The sequence below is a fragment of the Dipodomys merriami genome, unplaced genomic scaffold, assembly GCF_024711535.1.
Source record: "Dipodomys merriami isolate MVZ:Mamm:240054 unplaced genomic scaffold, mDipMer1.0.p SCAF_857, whole genome shotgun sequence".
In the NCBI taxonomy this organism is placed as follows: domain Eukaryota; kingdom Metazoa; phylum Chordata; class Mammalia; order Rodentia; family Heteromyidae; genus Dipodomys; species Dipodomys merriami.
In genome coordinates, this window is record NW_027206465.1 from 175,270 (window position 1) to 199,327 (window position 24,058).

The 24,058-nt window shown below is 37.1% G+C and overlaps 1 protein-coding gene across 1 annotated transcript in view; it reads right to left on the reverse strand.

Moving 5' to 3' along the window:
• LOC138820305 (general transcription factor IIF subunit 2) overlaps nucleotides 1–24,058 on the reverse strand; it is a 133,523-nt gene that overhangs the window by 90,339 nt on the left and 19,126 nt on the right. The window contains exon 4 of the mRNA XM_070011980.1: nucleotides 23,049–23,193. Coding sequence (XP_069868081.1) covers nucleotides 23,049–23,193 — 145 coding nt within the window. The remainder of the gene's footprint in view (nucleotides 1–23,048; nucleotides 23,194–24,058) is intronic.

The following is a 24,058-nucleotide window of genomic DNA, read 5'->3' on the forward strand; positions in this document are numbered from 1 at the left end:
GGATCAAGTGATAGCACTGGCAGATGATGGGGTTTTATAGATTACAATTGTTTTTTTTTGGGGGGGGACCGGTCGTGGGGCCTGAACTCTGGGCCTGGGTGCTGTCCCTCAGCTCTTCAGCTTAAGGCTAGCGCTCTACCACTTGAGTCACAGCGCCACTTCCGGCTTTTTTTTTTTCTTTTTGCTTATGTGGTGCTAAGGAATCGAACCCAGGACCTCAGGCATGCAAGGCAAGCACTCTACCACTGAGCCACCTTCCCAGCCCCAGATCACAATTGTTTTTAAGATTGTGAAGCATAAAGCTTTTGCTCCTAACTTAGAAACAGAAACATCCTGTTAGTCTCTGTTGTTTTTAAAACCTTAACCAGATAAATACATAATTCCACCTCTAAGACTAGTTTCCTAACTCCCAAGAATATCAACATTCACCCTGGATTTTTTTTTCCTTTTCCCAGTTTCAAACTGAAAGGAAAATCTATAGTGTTCCACAGTGTGCTGCTAAGGTGTAAAATAAATACCAGAACACTTGGAAACAAGTGCAGAGGGCCTCCTTCACACTGTTCTTTCTTCATGTTTTGCCTGCACTTCTTTTTTGTTTGTTTGTTGGTCCGGTCGTGGGGCCTGAACTCTGGGACTGGGCGCTGTCCCTCAGCTCTTCAGCTCAAGGCTAGCACTCTACCACTTGAGAGTGAAGCCACAGTGCCACTTCCGGCTTTTTGCTTTTTGCTTATGTGGTGCTGAGGAATTGAACCCAGGGCCTCAGGCATGCAAGGCAAGCACTCTACCACTGAGCCAACTTCCCAGCCCTTGCATGGACTTCTAAACCACTACCTAGAAAGCACATTATCATCTTCTCTTGAGTCCAAAGAGTATACATTCGCTTTTATTAACCTCTTCTTCCCCAGTTCTTTCCATCACAGAAAGGACATGAACACAGAGTAAGGAAATAGCACTCTAGTCCTATTTTAAAAATCATTACAAAAAATCTGCACCTCAAAGGAGACTGGACTAAAATTAGGGGGTCTCAAACTTCAATGTCTTCCAGAAAAAGTAAATGAAGTACTTGAGCGGGAACTAAGGAATATTAGTCACATTCTAGCCTCTGGAGAATCAGTGGATAAATGTTCTGCCAAACACACCAATATGCTTGGAAAACAAAAACAAAAACAGGAAACAACAACACCAAACCCAAGGGGCTGGGAAAGTGGCTCAGTGGTAGAGTGCTTACCTTGCATGAATGAGGCCCATTCAATTCCTTAGCACCACATAAGCAGAAAAAGCCAGAAGTGGTGTTGTGGCTCAAGTGGTAGAGCCCTAGCCTTGAGCTGAAGAGCTGAAGAACAGTGCCCAGGCTCAGAGTTCAGGTCCCATGACCGACAAACAAACAAACAAAAAAAAAAAAACAAAAAAAACAAATGCCTGCAGACTAAACAGGCCTGCAACATGGATTCAGCTTGTAAACTTGATAATCTTTTAAGCACTCCTCTTATTCTCTATATGCTCTCCTTTTGTACGTGGAACAAAATGGAATTATCCTTAGTAATAAAATGAGTTTTGTTTTCAACCACCATGCCACAACAAACACACACAAAAGGCAAGGCAAGTCTTCCCCTGTAGTAATATGAGCAAACAAACATCTAAACAATCCCTCCTAACTCCAGGAGTAGCCATTTATATTTGATAACATATAAGCCACAGGAAAATTTTGTTCTGAACAATCATTTTTGGGTTCCCAAACAAATGTTATAAGAGCATAATTACTATTCCAGTATTGAGTAGAAAACTGTACCTTTTTCCTTTATGCAGAAAAGTGAAAAATGATAGTTTTTTAAGTGTAACTTACACCTACACCTACACACACACACACACACACATGCGCGCGTGCCATGCACACACATGCCACTCACACACACACTTTGCAATAATTATTCTTACCAACATACTTAATGCCATATTTGCTAACTGCCCAACACATATGATCTTTCATGTTCAACTTTATCTCTTTGGATGACTATGTATCCAAATGATTTTAAATCATTATGACTCGAGTTGCTAAACATCAATACACTTTAACAGACCCAAATATCCTAAGGACAAGAGTTCTGAACACAAAACCAAGACAAAGTTTTAGATATGGGCCTATGTCACTGTAACCACGGCTTCCTTTCCTCCTCTAGTTGATACCTGTGTGTTTGCTTCTGACCAGTTAGTGTGTGCGATACCCCAATCACTAGGTATCCCAATCCTGATGCTGCCTTCACTGGACTTCCTTGTAAGCTCCTCTCAGTCCACTTACTAATCATTTCTTGTTCATCCACACTCTTTCTTCATTAGAGGTCCTCTATGAACTGTTGTTCTCATAACAAACCTTAAGACAGTTCCCTCAGATTCAACCTCTGAACTCTTATCTAACACCAGCACCCATCATATATGCAGATTCTCTTATCCTCCAGCTTGCTGAAACAACTTCAAAACCACAAACCTTTCCATGAGGATAGAATTCACTCAGAAAGATAGTTCCAATGAGAAATGTTCCATGCATAGAGTACCTCATTAGCTAGAAAAATGTCATTTGGTGGAAACGATTTCATTTCAAGAATAAAGAACTCATGAAAAGTAATTCAAATAAATTACCTGCATCACTGATTCAACTGACAATCCACTTTCCACAAATGCCCTAATTGTTTGCATCTATGTAAGGTCAGAAGGAAAATATTAAAAGATGTTTAAGTGAGAGAAAGAAAAATTAATTGGAACCTACGTAATGCTAATTTTACCAGGCTATGTGTCTTAAAAAGATAACCTGTCTCTATTCATTTAAAAAATGAAAGAAAAATAAATGTTGGAATCATCACTCTCTGGTGTTTTAGCATATTTGTACTTAAGAAGCTGAATATTTCTGTAATATAACATTTCTAAAATACCAGTTGAACCCTGTAAAACAAATGCTTGAAAGTTAAAGAATAACAGTTGAAGAGAAACAAAGTTACTTTGGCTATCAGAAGATTAGAAAATTCAATACTGAATATGTAAGTTCAAAAATCAAAGTAGAAGGTAGGTGCCAGTAATACTAGATACCTGGAAAGTTGATAGCAGATAGACCAAAGTTCAAGGCCAGTCGGACATATGTACAACACCCTTCTCAACAAATAGCTAGCTGTAGTGTGGTGCATCATCGCAACTACACATGAAACTGCAATCAAGAGTATTGTAGTTGCCGAACAGCCTGGGCAGAAAAAGCCATGAGACTCCATCTCAGTAGTAAAAGCTGGGTCAGAAGGCAACGGTATCTCAATACAAAGGGAAACATAAAACAGGTGGATCATAGTACAGATGCATACTCAAGACAAAAAGCAAGATTCTATCTCAAAATAATCAGTGCAAAAAGGGGCTAGAAGCCTGGCTTAGCCATATAGTACATGCCTAGCAAGTGCAAAGGTCTTCAGTTTAAAACCTCAATATCACAAGACTTGGAAAAAATATTAAATGAAGTAAGCCAGGCCCAGAGAAACAGAGGTTGCATGCTTTCCCTCATTTTGGGTAGATAGAATGTGCCTAAAAATCTACAAGTAAACACACTAGATGGTAAGCAAGTGGTTACAAATGAATTAACTGAAGTAGAACAGACTCTATGAAGAGCACAACTAGTATAATTCTTTAAAAAAAAAAAAAAAAAGAAGAAACAAAAACAAAAACCCAAAGTTGAAGACCAACAAAGTAAGTACCAGGAAATGGTTACTCGAAAGAGGGAAGGGTAGGGCCAAGGGAGAGGGATAGAAGAACGAAGCATGGAAGGGGGAGAATGTAGACAAGAATTCATTTTATATACCACAGCACAAGATGCACTGTTACACATAAACTCCTTTGTTAGAAGGCAACAAAATTTAAATACATAACCTAAAATTAAGCTAAGTATGGGAAGAGGTGGGTTGGGAGGGGTAGGTGAGAATGTTGAAAGGGGTAACTGATCAAGATGCACTGTATATAAACTGCTTTGGTGAATGGCAATTCCTTTGTACAACTACTTAAAGATAATAAAAATATTCAAAAAAATCAAAGCAGAGCTAACTGAGTAGCAGTTACATAGATATGCATTTGCATGCACAGAACCCAAATAGAGATCAAATAGAGATCTTGTGTATCAATAAACACGTGTATGTTCACAAAAATACTAGTGTATGTCTAGTCAGTTGTGAAAGGTGGTGTGAAGTAATTTGACAAGGACTACAATAACTGAATTTGGGCTGTGCTCTTTTTCAAAAGTGTTTGTGTGTGTGTGTGTGTGTGTGTGTGAGAGAGAGAGAGAGTGAGAGAGAGAGAGAGAGGGAGGAAGAGAGAGGGAGAGGGAGAAAGTATATGCCAAGGTTAGCCCTTGTGAAACTAATTTTCACTTTTCTGAGTAAAAGAGAAGGCACAGTTATAATTCATTATCTTTTGATTTAGATTTCTCTAGAAGTCAGCTCTTAAATTTCACGTAGTTTACTGGTGAGGTGATCATCAGGGGACATTGGTAGAGAACTAGGGAGGAGACAGAAAAAAGGAAGAAGCCAATGAAGAGGTTAGTCTAGAAAATTAGTGCCTTCTATATGTATCTGATAATATAAAATAATATTTATCGAAATGAACTCCAGAAAATAGAAAGAGTCTAGAAGCAGTGTAGGACGTGTGCTTCAGTTTTCCCAGGCAAGGGTCACAGAAGCTGACTGTTAATGCACTAGCTCTTGTCTGATACAGGTTGAAGGGTTGCTCCCATCCTGGTTCTCTCAGCCTGTCCTCCAAGGGGGTAGGACAGCTGGTAGAAGAAACAGCTCTCTCAAGAAGAGAGAGAGAGATGCTGCCATTTAGAAATTTGACCAATGTGCACAGAAGTGGCCAGGGCTGAGGAACTATGTGCATTTATGGCACTTATGCCAAATCATGGGAGTCTATGAGTAACTTGTGCATGTAAGGAACATCAGCCTTCTTCTACACAAAACAGGAACTGTTGGGAACAGCTCTAACCCAAAGGTTTTCCTTTGCTAAACAGTACAGGCATTCTTTTTAGGAAGCTGTCCAATTATGGCAACAAGTTACACAGTGTGGAAAAAAATCTGTTAAACCGTGGTCATTAAATTCAACATCATTATATAAGAGAAACTCAAGCTATAAACAACTCTGAATGAAGGACTTTTTTTTTTCTTCTATGAACAGAGTAGACTACAACCTCAAACCATAAAATATTCTCAAGAAAGGCTCTTTTAGAGGGAAGAAGAAGAAGAAAAAAAAGTGAAGACAGTATGTGTCTGTAGGGCTTTCATTTTGGAATAGCTAATGATGTAGACTCTGTAAGTAAGAATTTGTGCACTGATACAAATACATAGAGTTCTTTTTAAGAACAAGACAGAACAGATACCAGGAGAATTTCTTTCCAAATACAACAGGCTTTCAGGGTATGCTGGCTCAAGATCAGTGGTTCACCTCTGGCCAGGCTACAGCTGTCAACTGTACTAGTTGGTTGGAATATACAAGACTGAAGTTGAACTTAAGAATGTCCATTCCACTGCTCTGTATAATCGGTATATAAATGCACCTAACTTTCAAGAGATTAACTTGAAACTGATACTCAACTTAGATGATCAGTGTTTTTAATTTTCTATGGAAGAAATTGGTATTCTAAATTAAGGTTTCCTTCCATGTTGTATACAACATCCCTACTGTTATACTTAAATACATTCATATAGTTCCTATTTGGAGTCAGTCAATGCAGTTAAACTCCAGTTACTCCATTTATCATTTAAACTCTCATCCCATATTCACCTCTATTTTGCTCTTATCGTTTAAAGTTCTCTGTCTTGGGCTGGGAAGGTGGCTCAGTGGTAGAGCGCTTGCCTTGCATACATGAGGCCCTGGGTTCGATTCCTCAGCACCACATAAGCAAAAAAGAAAAAACCCAGAAGTGGCATTGTGGCTCAAGTGGTAGAGTACTAGCCTTGAGCTGAAGAGTTAAGGGACAGCGCCCAGGCCCAGAGTTCAGACCCCATGACAAGACCCCCCCCAAAAAAATAATAAGAAGAAAATAAAGTTCTCTGTCTTTTACAGTTTTGTCATACTGGATTGATAAGACTCTTCTTTCCAGTATCTATTTGAAATTTAATTTGCTGTAACCTGAAAATAATCAATGTCAGAAAACACTGACTGCTTCAGAACCTTAACCACCATGGTTTCAAGTATGACAGTTGGGCCTTGGAACTGCTGTAGAACTGATTTTCTATTTTTTTACTTACTTAGCTAAAATTCCTTAAATGGTTCTACGTAAGGATGGCTTCATGAATCAGAGCAATATAAACAACTACATAAACTATATTTTCCCTAGAGGATCTTATAAACTGTACAATATAAACAGTGGTGACTTCAGTTACAATTGGATCACAAACCAGAAAACAAAATGAATTTAAAGGGAAAAGGAGTTTAAAAAGATTAGAATTTGAGCACTAAATAGTTCCCACGGACTGACATTTATGATGGAATTATTACCATTTTGAAGCTGTTGCAATGGTCTGTTGTTATGTAATTTTTAACAAGGAAGCATTACAAAGACATGTACAGAAGAATATAAGGACATGATTTGCTCAGATCTTCTTTAAATAGTTCTTTGTGGTACAAAGGACAGCTGGGATTCAGCAGAATCTAAACTGACCAATATAAGCTTGATAACAAGCACACAAGGATTTACTCTATAATGCCTTATATACATTCAATATTTTCTCACAATAAGTCAAAAAAAAAAAAAAGGAAGAAGATTGGAAAAAGTAGTTTATTTCCAGCAAAGTACCCAAAGTACCCATGCTTGTAATCCTAGCTATTCAGGAGGCTGAGATCTGAGGATTGCTGTTTGAAGCCAGGCCAGGCAGAAAAGTTCATGAGACTCTCATCTCCAATTAATCATGGAAAAAGCTGGAAGTGGTGCTATATTCCAAGTGGGCCAGTGCTAGCCTTGAGTAAAAGGAGCTTAGTTAAGGACAATGCCCAGGCTCATAGTTCAAGCCCTAGGACCAGCAAAAAAAAAAAAAAAAAGATTTCTTTTCCTGTTTTAATTTATTCTGAAAACTATCATTCGTTATGAATGTACAGATAAGATAGCATCCACACTTCTTTGTACTTTGTATTATATATACCAGAAGCCATACCTTTCCAAGTGAAATAATTTTTCCAAGAGCAATAAAAAGTCATTTAAAAAATACCAGATGTGTTGAAAATGAACTATAAACGTGTGGGTGGGAATGGAAGGTAAAAACTGGGAGAGAGCAAGGGAAGGGGTAACATTGTCCAAAAAGAAATGTACTCTTTACCTGACTTATGTAACTGTAACCCCTTTGTACATCATCTTCATAATAATAAATTTTTAAATGCCATATATTTTATTCTAAGAATTTTCTTTAATCCAAGCTGCTACAGAATAAGCAAAAAAAAAAAAAAAAAAGTTTTAGCTGTATGTTGGAGGCTCACCCCTGTAATCCTAGCCACCCAGGAGGCTGAGATCTGAGGATCATGGTTCAAAGCCAGGTTAGGCAGAAAAGTCCATGAGACTCTTATCTCCAATTAACCACCCCAAAATCAGAAGCGGGACTAGGACTTCAAGTGGTAGAGCACTAGCCTTGAGCACCAAAGCTCAAGGACAGCACTCAAACCCTGGGTTCAAGTCTGAGGACTGACAAAAAAGAAAAAGAAAAACATCTTTTGTGAGAATGGTAAACATACCAAATTATTCTACAACATCAATCTCACAAACAATAGCTAGTGATAAAATAAGAGTGCTTAAGGATAGATTTTAAAAATCATTTTAAAATCCTTGAAAGCAGCCTTCTAAAATACAAATTTCCTCTGATAACAAAGGAGAAGGAGAAAAAAAAAAAACAGCAAAAAGGATGGGGGAAAGGAGGTCACACAAAAAAACAACTTCTGGGGTGGAAGTAGGTTTTAGCCATTCCTGTTGGATTCTTAAAAAAAAAAATCGGTGTAACGACTTATATCAAATAGGACTTACTTCAGGACTTAATATTAAATGGTTTGCAGTAGTTCAGAGTCTTTTCTACGTCAGCAGTAGTGACACTTTAGACAGGATGATTATTTGCTGTGGGCCTGTCCTATGCATAGCAGGATATTTAGCAGCTCTAAAGGGTAAGGTACATCAGGCTATGACCATCAAAAATGTCTCTAGACCTTGGCAGAAAATTTTACAGTACACTAAACAATGTATATAAAGTCAAAACCAACATCTATAATTGACAATTTGTTTCTTTAGAGCAAAAAACAAAAGGGGGATGGGGGTAAGAGAATTCATGAAGGAATTTAATTTATAAGAAGAAACTATACATATATATATATTTATATATAAAGTCAAAATGATATATATCCTCACAGAAGTCTAAGAGTTAAAAAAAAATTACAAAGGCTTTGATAGGGAAGAGATCCAAGTATTTAAAAAAGTGAAATTTCATTTCTTTCAAAAAGTAATTTGTTCATAATCATTGACACATTTTTTAAAAAGCAATCATATATTCCTGTGTAGCCTGGACACAGGCTCTGCTGTATTGCTCCACTTTAGGGTATATTTTAGATGTTTTAAAATAAAATATTAAGTATTTTCCACTTGATTTCTCTCTCTCTTTCTCTTTTTTTTTTTTTTAATGCTGCTTAACCCACTGAACTGATTTTATGCCAACTCTAAATACCACTTGTATGCTGACTCAGGGACCAGGCTACAGGCTGCTTGATTTGGCCAAGTTAGAGCTTATGTAAATCTTATCTCTCTCACCAATAAAATAAGCAAACACACTGCCTAGCATAGTTTGCTGTATAAGCTAAATCAAACACTTCATGTGTAAGTGCCTACCAGAGCAAATAAAATAAGTGCTTAATATGGTTGCCTATTTCTTTTAATTCAATAAGGCTATTGCTTAAATATCCATCATATCATTGCTTAACACAGATGTAAACATCATCTATTTATTGCCTCAATAAAAACTCTTTCAGCTTTTCCAAGGCAGACAGTTATGAAATAATAAACTGTACAAGACATTTTGTATCATAGCTAGTGTCAATTCAGGAGCAGACTTTCTCTCCATTTTTGTAATCCTTTCTATTGTGCCATGGAACCACTTTTCAAGAGATACTTTTTGGTCAGTACTAGGTAAGGGAAAGTGAGACTAGCAAGGTTGGGGGAGAAGACACTCCTACTTTTTTATTTTGAATGTCTTTCTTAATTCGTTTGTTAAAAATAGAGAGAAACTGTCACTTTAAAAAACAGTAACTCAGTCAGGTGCCAGTGGCTCATGCCTGTAATTCAAACTACTTGTGAAGCTGAGATGTGAGGAGCACAGTTTAAAGCTAGCATGGGTAGACTCATCTCAATTAACTAACAAAAAGCAGTAAGTAGAGCTGTGGCTCAAGTGATAGATAGAGTGCCAGCCTTGAACAAAAAAGGTAAAGGACAACAACCAAGCCAAATTCAAGCCCTGGTACCAGCACCAAAGATAACAAACAAACAAACAAACAAAAATGCCATCCTTTTTTGTCCCTTAAGGGACTTATGATGTCATTGTAGGCCTGCTATCAGCAGTCTATATCTCTAAACATTGAGTGCACAAAGGCAACCAAATAAACTGTCTTCTGCTTCTGTAATACAAAGCCATGTTGCAGAGGGAAAAAAGCTAGCCACATGACACTTTTCTCTATTTTAAATTCTAGTGTAAGACTATATCTCTACTTGAAGAACTAGAGAGTCTTTGCCTGTGTGTGCAATACAAACTTTGAATGGGTTCTTATAAAAAATATCCTTAATTTTTTTCAAATAACAGGTCAAAGAAAATAAGTCCTTTTAAAATATTTTCAATTTATTTTCAACAACAATAATCTCAGAGAAATAATCTACATTTTAAAATTAGCTTTACTACATTGAATTTAGTTTATAAAAAAGCCAAGTTTTTCTAAGAAATGAAATGTAACATGAGTCAAAACAAAGAAGCAACTTCAAAAAATATAAGCTAATTGGAGGGGATGTGGACAGAAAGGAACCTTACTTCATTGTTGGTGGGAATGTAAACTTGTTCAACCACTTTGGAAAGCAGTATGGAGGTTCCTCAAAAGACTTCACATAGAACTCCCCTATGACCCAGCAATCCCACTTTTGGGCATTTACCCAAATGTTTACAAACAAGACCACACTAAAGCTACCAGCACAACTATGTTTGTTGCAGCATTATTTACCATAGCTAAGATATGGAACCAACCCAGATGCCCCTCAGTAGATGAATGGATCAAGAAAATGTGGTATATATACACAATGGAATTCTATGCCTCCATCAGAAAGAATGACATTGCCCCATTTGTTAGGAAATGGAAAAACTTGGAAAAAATTATATTAAGTGAAGTAAGCCAGGCCCAAAGAAACATAGGTCTCATGGTTTCCCTTATTTGTAATATCTAGTATATGTATGAGTCAAGCGGAAAAGGTCAGATAATGTGATGTCAGGAAAATGAACCCTTAGATATGTATTTTAATGTTTTTTCTTTCATGCATGTGTTTCTAATGCATCTATAAGATTATCTCTTTGTTGCTTTGTATGTCCCTCCGCCACAGTATAACCCCTGCTTTCACTATATTTGATGTCAGTATAACTTGTGGAGGAGATGGGGAAAAACCAGTTGTTTAAGGATACAGGTGGACCTGTTGCAACAATGAGAAGTACAAGTTGTCATATCCAAAATGAGCTTTACAACGTCGGTGCGGGGGGGGGGGGGGGAGGGGGGAAGGAGAAGGATGGGGATGGGGGGGAGGGGGGAGGCTGGGAAGTGATGTGAAGGGTAAACAAAGGAGGAGGCTGCAGTGCTTGGTAAGAAATGTACGCATTATCCTGCCCATGCAATTGTAACCCCTCTGTACAGTATGTTCACAAATAAAATTAAATTAAATTAAAAAAAAGAAAAAAAATATAAGCTAAAAAAATCAAACAGAAAAGAAAGAATGTTTGTACAACTTGTCATTCTGCTAAGTTCTTCCTGAATGCTTTATTCAACAGGAAATGGACAGGTTTGATAAAAGCCAAGCATCATAGAACACTAAGGAATATGCAAATTTGACATATATTAAAAGCATAATTCTGATAATGCTTTCTGACATTCCCCATAAAATCATGAGGATATAAGGACAGTAGAGCTCCAAAGTAAGTTCTGATTTAAAAAAAATCAAACCCAAGCTAGGTATGGTGGTACCCATCTGCACATCTCAGTTACAATGTAAGTGTATGTAGGAACAGTGAAGTCCAAGCCCAAAGCCCATGCAAAAGCATGAACCCCACGCTACTGCCCCTGAGTTCAAATCCCAGTACTGAGGAAGGAAAGAAGGAAGGAAGGAAGGAAGGAAGGAAGGAAGGAAGGAAGGAAGGAAGGAAGGAAGGAAGGAAGCAAGGAAGGAAGGAAGGAAGGAAGGAAGCAAAGAAGGAAGGAAGGAAGGAAGGAAGGAAGGAAGGAAGGAAGGGGAAAGGAAAAAAGAAATTAATTCCCACTCAAAGTCTAAGAGAGTTAAGCCATAAAATGTAAGTAGAATCCCTCAGTACTGGAACTAAAAGTTGAGATCTTAAATTCAAGGACTAGTGTGGTGGCACAGGACTGTAATGCCAGCATTCAGAAGTCTAAGGCAGGAAAATTGTAACAGAGGACAGCCTGTCTCAGAAAAAATCAGTAATGACTAAAACTGAAAAAAAAAACAAGTGGGCCATTATTCCTTGCAGAAATTATACACTGAATGTTCTGAGGAACATTATCTGATTCCTAAATAAAAATGTTGTTAGAAAAATTATGATAATAAAGACAACAAAGAGGCCTCATTATCAAAATAAAAATATATATGAGCGGTAAGAATACAGTAGAACTCAAAACATTTTTCTCATCTTCTTCTACTGACCATCTTAGATTTCATTAGAAAACAGAAATTATACACTAAATATTCTGAGGAACATTATCTGATTCATAAATGAAAACATTGCTAGAAAAATTATAATACAGACAACTAAGAGGCCTCATTATCAAATAAAAGAAAATATGGGTGGTAAGGCTACAGTAGAACTCAAAGCATTTTTCTCATCCTCCTCTACTGACCATCTTGGGGCGCGCGCGCGCGCGCGCGCGTGTGTGTGTGTGTGTGTGTGTGTGTGTGGCGGTGGCGTGGGGGGAGGAGGGGGCGGTGGCGTGTGTGTGTGTGTGTGTGTGTGGCGGTGGCGTGTGTGGGGGGGCGGTGGCGTGTGTGTGTGTGTGTGTGTGTGTGTGTGTGTTGGTACTGCCTTAACAGGTGCTCTACTGCTGAGTGCTACTCACAGCACTTTTTAAAGATAAGTTCTTGCTTCCTGCCTAGGCACAAGTCTGGACTGTGCTATTCCTATTTTTTGTTTCTTACCATAGATGGGATGACAAGAGGATGTCACCAGCTCAGATTTAAAAGGGGATCTAAATGGGGCCTCATAAACTTTTCTGCCCAGGCTGGCTTCCAACTATGATCCTCCTGTTCTTAGCTTCCAAAGTATCTAGGTTTAGACATAAGCCACTGGTGCCCAGCTTGGACTGACATTTTAAGTTTTATGTTTCTCATTGATGGCTATTTTTTGATCATCCAAGTTATGTTAAAATTCCAGGAAATTTTTAAAAAGCATTTAATAAAGAAACAGAAGAGAAGAGGCTCATCAGGATGTACCTTATATTGAAAATATACTTTGCACTAAAAATACACCCTATGCTGTGCAACGGACCAGCTCAGCCGGAGCACTGGGACCGACGGGACAGGGATCTCGGGATAGGTGGGCAAGGAGTCAGCGAAGTGACAAACAGACACAGACTCAAAAGAGTTGCATCTGAGTGTATCTTTATTGAGGAGAATTAACATTTTTATACAGTGTGTGACTGTGACATAGATTCTTTGTTTATTTAAGCACGTAATCAATTTTTAAGAAAAGCAAAGCATTAATGGGTTACATGAAAATTGATGACTATCCCACCAACTGTTTAAGCTAAGTGGTGTGGAACAAGTCTAGCATATTGTTTAATACAATGCATCATCTATTCAGCCTTTTTATGTTTAATAATTAACAAACCTAAGACAGGGCTGTACTTATATTGTACTCTTTTTTTTTCCCATATATTTTCAAGTCCCTTTGAAACCATCCTAAAAACCACTTCCAAGTTGAGTCAGGCGTTCTCCATTTCCTATGATTTTAATCCCAATATTTGTTCACATAAATTTCTAATTGTTATTTTAAACTATTTTGTTGTTATTTTAATAATAAACATCATAATGGTCTAGAGCTGCCTAATCTTTGCATAAAATCTAATGAGTACCAAGATATCTTTCCTTTTACATTAATCCATCTGTTTTCATCTTTATGAACTCCTGTATAAGGCAATGATTCATCGGTTGGCTCAGGAAATGTGATATCACTAACTTTATATTTTGTGGGAAACCACCATCTATTCCCTATAACATAAGCTGGACCAAACTTAGTCATAACTGTTGGGGAAATCTTTCTTTTCCTTTTATTATCAGGGGGTCCCTTTTTCTATAACTCTCTGTGCTTCTGGTTTAGTTTAATTCATTAATTCTGCCTGTTGTAACATATTTAGAAATTTTAAATTTCTATATTTACTATGAGTGAGCCGCAAAACTGCTTGAGAAGTTGCAGGAACTTTTGGAGGCAGCGTCACATCACATGATAAATTGATTAGGGCATTGTCCACATCTAATCTTTGGTCCTAGTCTTTATTATTCAGAGAAGCCGTCTCTATTGGACTGGAAAGAAACAACATGCTCTGTTTCGCAGATGAATAGAAAAATAGGCAAAATGAGAATAAAGGCAATGAATGTACAGCCAAGAAGAATATAATAAGGATAAAGGTAGAGGCAATAAAGGTGCAGCCATGATTCCTTGAAGCTTATGCTTTGCCTGATGCGATCTCTCATGCAGACTCCACAGGAGGTGGCGTGGCAATGCTGAAAATACCTACATTTAAAAAAACAAAAAAACAAAAAAACATAAAAGAAAACAATTTTCTGGTGCCGGTGGCTCACACTTGTAATCCTAGCTACTCAGGAGGCTGAGATCTGAGGATCATGGTTCAAGGCCAGCCCAGGCAGGAAAGTTCATGAGACTCTTATCTCTGATAAACCACCAGAAAACTAGAAGTGGCTCTGGGCTCAAGTGGTAGAGTGCTAGCCTTGAGCTGAAGAGCTGAGGGACAGTGTCCAGGCCCAGAGTTCAAGCCCCAGGACTGACAGAAAAGAAAACAAAAGAAAAGAAAACAAAAGAAAAGAAAAGAAAGAAAAAGAGGAAAGAAAAGAAAGGAAAAGAGGAAAGAAAAGAGAAAAGGACAGGAAAGAAAGATCCCAATTTAATCTAAGCATTGAACTTCCATAATCATTAGAAATTTAGAGGACACTGCCTAATCCAGCTCCAAAAATTTGTGTTGGTTTTCTGCAGTTAAACTGTAAAGATATTGTAGGCAAGTACAAATTAGTCACGATGAGTCACAATGATACATACCAACTCCAGAACAACTGTTAAAAGGAAGAGGGGCATAGGACCAGAAAAGGAAAACTGTAACTAAAATGTTTTTTTGCCTTAAAAAAATTGATAAATGCCAACTTTTATGAAAGACAGCTATTTGGTATCAGTTATGCTATTTTCTATACTTTTCTGGAGATTTGATCTTCTTCAAAATTAAGAAAGAAGTAATTATAAATTAAATTAATTTAGCTCTTCATATGAAATATTGTCCTATAAACCTGCTTTTCTATTAATCCTTCTCAACCCCATCTTCAGTTTATTAAAGCAACATAAACCCACCACATATTTACACACGTATGCCCAAATCTGAAGAACATAAACATTCCTTTCATTCTTTCAACCACTGAGTAAAGGAACATTTTCTACTGTTAGGCTTAATTTTTTCAAAGTAGACTTGACTTGGGCACTTGGCAGTAAAACCCCAAACAGAATCTCTGCAATCAGCCATAAACACTGATGTCAGTTTGGGGTACATAATCAAAACTAAAGTCATACATTTTTATTTCAGTTTGTTCTTCCTCCTGAGTATATAACATGTTCAGTGGAATGGTAGTTACTCAGAGGACTAAGCATAAAACAAACTTCTCAGCTCTTGCAGGGTTCTTACACATGATTCACTGGAAGGGTGAAAAAGTCCAGTATGGGTGGGACTTGGAGGTGGACAAAAAAAAAATCAGTGATGAAAAAAATGGAGAAGCAGTTGTATTTTGAGAACTAGCAAGCATACATATATATATACAAAAAGGTTTGATTCAAATCTCTCAAAATCATATGCCTGATATGCCATTCCCAACAAATGGAAGAAATATACCAAAATTAATGTTTCCTGAAAGCCCTCAAAAATTAAATTCAAAATGAAAACAGTATTTTTATTTTGTCCAGCTATTGTAATTGGAAAAAAAACCCATACAAAGGAGATAAAAAAAATGCTTCAGATATCGTTCCATTTTCAAACGTCTGTTAATTTTTCATCTTCAAAGGGCACTTTTATCCTACACATTTCTCTTTAAATACAAATGAATTAGTTTCTAACTCACATATGTCCTGGTATATGCTGCCAAATTAAAGTGTGAAAGTAAATAAGGCAGGCCATGGCCAATTATCTAGGCTGCTACTTTATCTGGGGATTGGGTATTATGATAATACAGAGTGGTTAACCAAGTGTTACTGTGTACAGTGTTGACCTGAGCTGATTAGCAAAGAGAAAGTTGAAAAAAAGTATCTACCAGAATAAAATATAATGAGCAAAAAATAACAAAAGAGAACAAAGACCTGTATTCAATTTTGAACCTTTAAAAAAATCTTGAAAAATAAGCATTGTTAACTTTTAAGGGAAAAAGTCTAAGTCACTAATTAACTGTATCATTTAAAACCATTCCCAAAAATATCCTTACAGTACTCATAATTCTTAGGAAGAAATAAATTCTTTCAAACCATCCACTAGGTATTTAACCCCACACTAGGCATTATGAACATAAGGATTAGCCATATCTCCTGGTCACTATGTCTAATTGAAGGACAAATGAATGATACAAACCTGACTGCCAGACTATATAAAGGAAGAGTTATTAAAGGTTAGATCACTAAAGGGAAGGATGGTGATGACTATAAAAGACAGACAAGTCCCTTGTAGAGGGACTTGTAGAAAAGCAGAGGCTTTTACACAGGAAGCTATTACAAGAGTAAGACATTCCAGCAAATGTGAGCAGTAGAGAGTAAAGATAAGGGGAGAAGCTGGGCATCAATGGCTCCCATCTATAATCCTAGCTACTAAGGAGGCTAAGATCTGAGGATCATGTTTCAAAGCCAGCCCAGACAGGAAAATCTGAGTCTCTTATCTTCAACCAACTACTCCAGAAAAAGCTGGAAGTGGCACTATAGTAGAGTGCTAGCCTTAAGCAAAAGAAGCTCAGGGACAGTACCCAAGCCCTGAGTTCAAGCCACAAGACTGGACCCCCCAACCAAAAAAAAAAGATAATGGCAGAGTTTTCAGAAAATTGCTATGATTATGGTATTGAGAAAACATGCATGTATGGTTTGTAGTACAGAAAGAACCAAATGAGGCATCTGACTAAAAGCAAGAGAAGAGTAGGGATTATGGCCAAGAGATTACAATAACATCTCACTGATGAAAACATGAATATATGGAGAATAAGGAATGGAGAAATTAATTTGTTCTCCATTTTCTGGATTTCAGTGATAAGAAATTCAAGTAGAGGAGCTGGGAATGTGGCTTAGTGGTAGAGTTTTTGCCTAGCATATATGAAGCCCTGGGTTCGATTCCTCAGTACCAAATAAACAGGAAAAAAAAAAGCCAGAAGTGGCGCTGTTGCTCAAGTGGTAGAATACTAGCCTTAAGCAAAAGAAGCTCAGGCAATATCCAGGCCTGGAGGTCAAGCTCCATGACTGGCAATAAAGAAAGGGAAGGGAAAGGGTAGGGGAAAGGTAAAGGGAAATGGGAGAAGGGAGAAGGGAGAAGGGAGAAGGGAGAAGGGAGAAGGGAGAAGGGAAAGGCAAGGCAAGGCAAGGCAAGACAAGGCAAGGAACTTAAAACAGATTGTCTATTAAGACAACTAAAGATTCAGGACTGGATACAGGTGAGAGATTAAATGTTTGTCATTGCTCCCACACTGTTCTAAGACTTACCAACTCCTTCCTATAAAGGCCCCCTTCTTCCACCTTTGTGTCCCTTATCCCCATTTAAAGTTACCAGGGTGCGCCTTTAAAATATAAGCCAGATCATATCACCATTTTGCTCAAAGTCCTCCCACAGCTCCACTCCATTAATAGTAAAATTCAAAATCCTTACAATGGTTTATAAATCCCTTCATGATCTGCTACTCCCAGTGGCCTTCTCTCCAGACTAAGCGCCTACGAGTCTTCTCTCTTCCTCATCCTCTTCGCCCCACACTGGCCTCTTTGTTATTCCTTGAATATAACAGGCTTGCTTCTTCCCACTCAGAGGCACTTGTCATTGTTGTTTTCTCTCTGCCTTGAAGACTCCTAGTTAGCTAACTAGCCCAACATGGCTAACTCATTTGCTTGCTTTAAGAATGTTCAGGGGGTAACAATGTTTAAAAAGAAATGTACTCACATTACCTTACTTTTGTAACTCTAACCCCCTTGCTCATCACCTTAACAATAAATTTTAAAAAAGAATGTTCAAATCCCACACTCGAGTTGGCTTCATCCTCCTGTGGGAGGGTGCTAGCCCCACTCTCATTGTGGTACTCTGATCTCACTTGCTACTTTTTTCCTAGACAATTTTTTACCTGTGACATAATTCACTTATGTTTATTGTTTGTTTCTCTCTTATCTACTGGTAAAATATCATCACCACAAAGGCTGAGATCTGATTCACTGAAGTATTTCAAGCCTAAAAGATGGCCTGCAAAAAGTTGGCAGAACTGTTCTCAATAGCTAGGATATGGAAACAACCCAGATGTCCCACCACAGATGAATGGATCCAAAAATTGTGGTATCTATACACAATGGAATATTATGCAGCCATCAGAAATGACAAAATAATGGCATTTGCAGGGAAATGGATGGAGCTAGAAGGAATCATGTTGAGCGAGGTAAGCCAAGAGCAAAGAGACAAACGGTACATGGTCTCCCTGATAAGTGGATGCTAAATCCAAAATGTTAGGTCATACCACAAAATTAACAGGACTTAAGAAACAAAGAACTCCCACTCATCTGGTCGAACCACTACTAAATATCCCCATGCTGCTGATCACATGTATGGTGTATATGTGTACACCATTATATGTTATAGACCGTGATAGACAATTTGCTCCAGGAAAGTTAGAATGAATTTGTGACTTTAAATGAGCATCATTATTCTACAATACTGTGAAATTTGGGAAATTATGTAATCACTTAATCACAGTTTTAAAAAAAGAACCTCAGGGAAGGTAGGGAGGGAAGGGATGGTAGGGGGAAAACAATGGAGGGGGTAACAATGCTCAATAGGAAGTGTACTCATTACCTTGCTCATGTAACTGTAACCCTCTGTATAGTATCTTTACAATAAAAATTTTTTTTAAAAAGTTGGCAGAAACACCAATTAGCTGAATTAATGAACTTTTACAAAGGTGTGAAAGAGAATGAAAACCAAAACCAAAATAAAAGTTACTATGCATCAGCTTGCACCCTGCTCATTTCTTCTAATATTTCTTAATTTGGAAATGGTCTCACAATCCAACCAGATGTTAATGCAAAAAAGCCTGGAAACCATTACAAATCTCAGTTTATGGGGCTGGAAAGGTGGCTCAGTGGTAGAGCGCTTGCCTTGCATGCCTGAGGCCCTGGGTTTGATTCCTCAGCACCACTTAAGCAAAAAGAAAAAAGCCGGAAGTGGTGCTGTGGCTCAAGTGGTAGAGTACTAGCCTTGAGCTGAAGAGCTGAGGGACAGCGCCCAGGCCCAGAGTTTAGGCCCAACTACCGGACACCTCCCCCCCCCCCCCAAAAAAGAAAATCTCAGTTTATCACCAAAAGCTGTGGAAGTACCTGTTATCTCTAGAGCACAATCTCTGTTTTCTACTCCCATTGCACTAGATCAAATTTTTTTCCTCCCTAGATAGTGAAGTTTACAACTGAGCTTTGGTGGTTTCATTTAACAAGAACTACCAGCATTAGATAGTATGAATGACTATGACCTGCAGGAAAAAGCAAAATAAGGGAATGAATTTACCTACACTTTCTTTCCTACTATTTGGGCTAGCCCAAATATTTCTGTTTTGAAGACTTTCCCAATTCCTTCAGGCAAAGTACACATTCTCTGTACTTAACTCCATTCAAAGACTTATTATAGGAATTGCTTTTTTCCTGTATCAGATGCCCCAGTGGACAGAAGTCTAGTCCTGGCACCAAAAATTGTGTGAACAGATGAACACTTTTGTCTAGAATTGGAAAGTTATAAAAAAAAGTTAAGTCTGGAGAAAAATAAGCCTGCCCAAAAGAATATTGTATATATAACAACCAAGAGATTAAATAATTAAATGGGAAGTATTATAAAGCATATTACCAGCCTACTCTAATTCCATCCTCCCAAAAGACATTCAACGGAACCAAACAATAGAGCCATTAGTGTTCAGCCCTCAGCTGAACTCTGAAAACCTTGGCCATGGAAAGATCTTCTGAGTGAAGCAAAATGCAAGCCCTCATACCTAGACCTAAAGCAACTGCAACTTTCAAGAAGCCTGTACATAAATACACATATAAACATACGAGAACAATATAAAATTTGTAAGGGTCTTATATAAAGAAAGTCACTCAAATATGCAGAATTCAACATATTAAATTCAAATAGGGTTTTAATTTTTCTAATAAAATTTTACATTGCATACGATGAACTATTAAAAAAACTATAAAGAGCCTAGAAAGCAATATTTATAATAAGCAGATACATTTCTGTACTTAAGGGAAAATGTAAAAATATTCAAAACAACAGTTACTTCATATATATTCCAATGTAAAATAAATAGCTTACTATATGTTAAGTGGCTTAGTCACTTATAGTTTGGCAAGTTTATGACCAACCAAAGAAATGTTAGTCATGGCTCTGTAATTTTTCTAGGCCACAGACCCCTCTAAGATGCCATTGAATCCTATAAGTCCTGTCCTATAGGAAAACATACATGTAGCAATTTTAATGCATCATGGAGAGCTTTACCATCTATTATGGACTTTCTAGAGATCCAAATAACCCATCTGTAGAACTGTTGCTCTAATGACCAGAAATAACAAATAACGTAAGATGCCACAGAGGAGATAAGCTGTTAATAACTCGAACTTTTTTTCCTGTCATCAAGGAAATTGAGAAATGTTCAACTTGAAAACTTTATTCACTGAGTTTTATCAAATGCTATAGGTCTAAGTTATGCCAAACTGCATACACATGCCTTATGAAATAAATCTTAAGTTTTTTAAAATAAGATATTAGGAAAATAACTAACATTTATTGAGCATTCCTTATGATCACATATTGTCCTAAATATTTTAAACATATTCATATGTAATAGAAATGTCATATTGTGATCCTTGCTTCACAAAGCAGTTAAGGCACAAAAAAGAATAGAAAGAATCAAGGAACCATGACACAAACAGAATTCGTGAGTGTAAGAAGCAAGAAACTCTGATCTACAAAGTAAGGTTCTGCTGTACAAAAATCTCTTCAGTTCTATAAAGCAAGAACATTTTGTCAAACTCCAGAATAGGAATGACAATCTTGATCTTTTTCCACATCCTGACAAGATAATCCTTACAAAAACCACACTCAGGAATATACTGCTACCAGAAATGAGAACATAAAATGTTCAGAAGGAATGCAATACTAAAGGATTTAAGATTTCAAGGATAACCCATGTCAGTTTTATAAAACATCGATCAGTGATAAATCATGCTTTGTAAAAATTAGCCACTTAGTTATTAAAAGTTTAAACAGGATCCTTTTTTCTACAAAAGAAATTCACGTTTCCCAACCTCAAATGTTTCATCTAAAACTCAAGCCTCCTTTTTATCATCCTGGCACTATGCCTCTTCCCTTCCACAAGCACACAAGTAGATAACCTTACAGGTTCAACAAGTTTGATTCAATCCCAATTACTAGGCATGGCACCCTTCTCATTTCAATAACTGGGGAGGCTTAGGCAGAAAGATCAAGAAGACAACACAGGCAAAGTTAATGAGACTCTATCTCAAAAACAAAATATAAACAAAAGGGTTTAGGGCATGGTTGCCTAATATGTAAAAGGCTGTGAGTTCGATCCCAAGTACACAAAAAAAACAAATAAATCCCAGCAATTGAAAAAAAATTATAACTTCTATACTATGCCCTCAACAATGTAGTATACAGTAAGTGGATTGTTGGATATATGTTATTTAACATTTTGTAACACTGCATTATGAATTATTATGATAGCACCAAAATAATGCAATGAAGCTTGGCACTAGTGGTTCATGCTATAATCCTAGCCATGAAGGAGGCTGAGATCTGTGGATCATAGCTGGAAATTGGGCAGAAGAGTCCAAGAGACTCTTACCTCCAATTAACCATCAAAAAGTGGAGCTAGAAATGGAGCTGTAACTAGAGGGCAGCCAAAAGCAAAAAGGCCAAGCAAGAGAATGAGGCCCTGAGTTCAAGCACCAGTGTAGGCACAAACAAATGAAACACAATAAAATCATGGTTTTATCTTTAATTTAATTTACTATAATTTACTATTTTGTTAGCTCAAAAGAGAAAAGAAGTAAATCACTAATTTTTCTGGATCACTTTATACAGCTATCAGTAATATATGATAATCACAAAAATTTATCTGAGAACATTCCTTTTTAAAAGACTGATGTTCTTAAGACTGCATAGTTTCTTGTAACTTTCTTTGAAATATTTGAGACATTAAAATCAGAGAACAAAACTCAGAAGTTGACACATAATTCTACCAACTCATAAAATGGACATTAATATACAATCATGGGTTTCATGGCTAGCCTGGGCAAAAAAGGTAGTAAGATATCACCTCAATGAATGGCTTATTCATGGTGGCTTATTCATGAATGGCTTATTAAGCATGGTGGCTTGAGCTTGTGATCTCAGCTACTCAGGAGACAAAGATAGATGAATTACAATCTTGGGCTAGTCTTGGGCAAAAACGTGAGACCCTACCAAAAAAGAAGCTGGGGGATGGTTTCCTGAGTGGTGGAGTACATACTCGACCATCTTGAAAGTATGATTTCAAATATCTCTACTGCCAAAATACAAAATCAAATCAGAGGCTTTTTTTTTCTTCACATGGCATTAACTTTTTGAATTAGATATGAGAAAATCAATTCCATTAAACTGCTGCTGCTTTAATAGTAATGTTCCAAGTCACTAAGGACAACAACGAAGAAACAACAAACAAAAATTCCTACTGTATTTAATTCACAAACTGAATCAACTGCTCTTAATTTATTGAGCTGCTAAAATATCTCACTGCTATCATACACAATTTAAAACATACTACACAGAACTTCATGGAAGCCAAAACCAATTAAAAGTTAGTCTTTAAAAGACAAGTATATGAAGTATACAAGCACAAAAATCCACACTAAAATATTCCCTAATATTAAGCAGTATTTTTAAGTATAACTTACACTTGCTGATTATCAACTTAGTAAAACGCACAAGGTTTTTGTGGCCTTATCAAAACTCAGAATGTCATCTTTTCATCTATAAGGCTGCCAAATGCACCAGATCCTTTCATTAGCTTTATTCTATATTTATACCCTAAATGGGAATTAAACCTGTTCCAAGTAATGGCCACATTTCACTCATCACAAGAAAATAAAAAGCATAGAAGTAGCATACGAGAATGACAGGCAGAACAGCTTTGGTAATGTCCTTAGAAAAGCAAACATGAGTGTACATTGACACAAAACAATCCAGGAATCAAGTTAAGTAATTCCATTCCCACTTACCCGATGAGCTCTCAGTAAACACTGTTAATGTTTGTCCTCCAACACTTTGCAAGACAAATGGATGTTCTCTAGGAGCACTGACAGAAGCCGGTTTCCCTCCAATATCATGAATATTTGCAAGATCCTCATTCAGAGTAAATGACACCTAATAGACACATTAACCAGACCTTACTACAATAGATACTTATATTCCAAGGATCTGTACAAAAAATTTTAATTATAAATTAATACTTTTTTAAATTGTGTAGCATTTTCTAGTCTATCAAACATCTTTTAAAACTTCATCGAAAAATCCTTAGTAGTCATAAATTATAAAAAATCTATTCCTATGTGCCAGAATGATGGGGCTCATCTAAAACAAAAATGAAATTTCTTTTTTCTATGGCCTCTGAGGTCAATGACCTTTACATCCTAATTTTTCACAAAGGGCTTAGCACAAGAAAGAAAACATTATTTGCTAATAGAGTAAATATTTTAAGAACATTAAGGAGTGGATTATACTGGAGACAGGTAAAAAAAAGTGGGGTATTTGCTTTAAAAAGCTTAAACATAAAAAGAAGATATATTATTTTATTAGTCTTAACTATTACATGAGTACATGGTACTGTTTTTGTGTTTCAATATTTGAACTTGCTTGCTAGGCAGTTGCTCTACTGATAAGCCAGGCCTCCAGTCCTTTGTCTTGTTATTTTTAAGATAGGGTCCCACTTCCTGCCTGGGTGATGCAGGAATCACAATTCACCTATATTAGGCTGTTCATCTAGCTGGGAAGACAAGACACATGTGCCAACATGCCTAGCTTTCTTCTATTGAGATGAAATCTCAAGGACTTTATCTGCCTGTAACCTCAATCCACCCAACCTCAGCCTCTGATGTAGCTGAGAAATAAGCACAAGCATGTGAGAAAGGGTCTTGTGAACTTCCTGTCTGGGCTCCCCTCAAATTGTAATACTCCCAATAGTCATCTGGGATTGTCTCAAACTGCAATACTACCAATAATTGTTACTTAG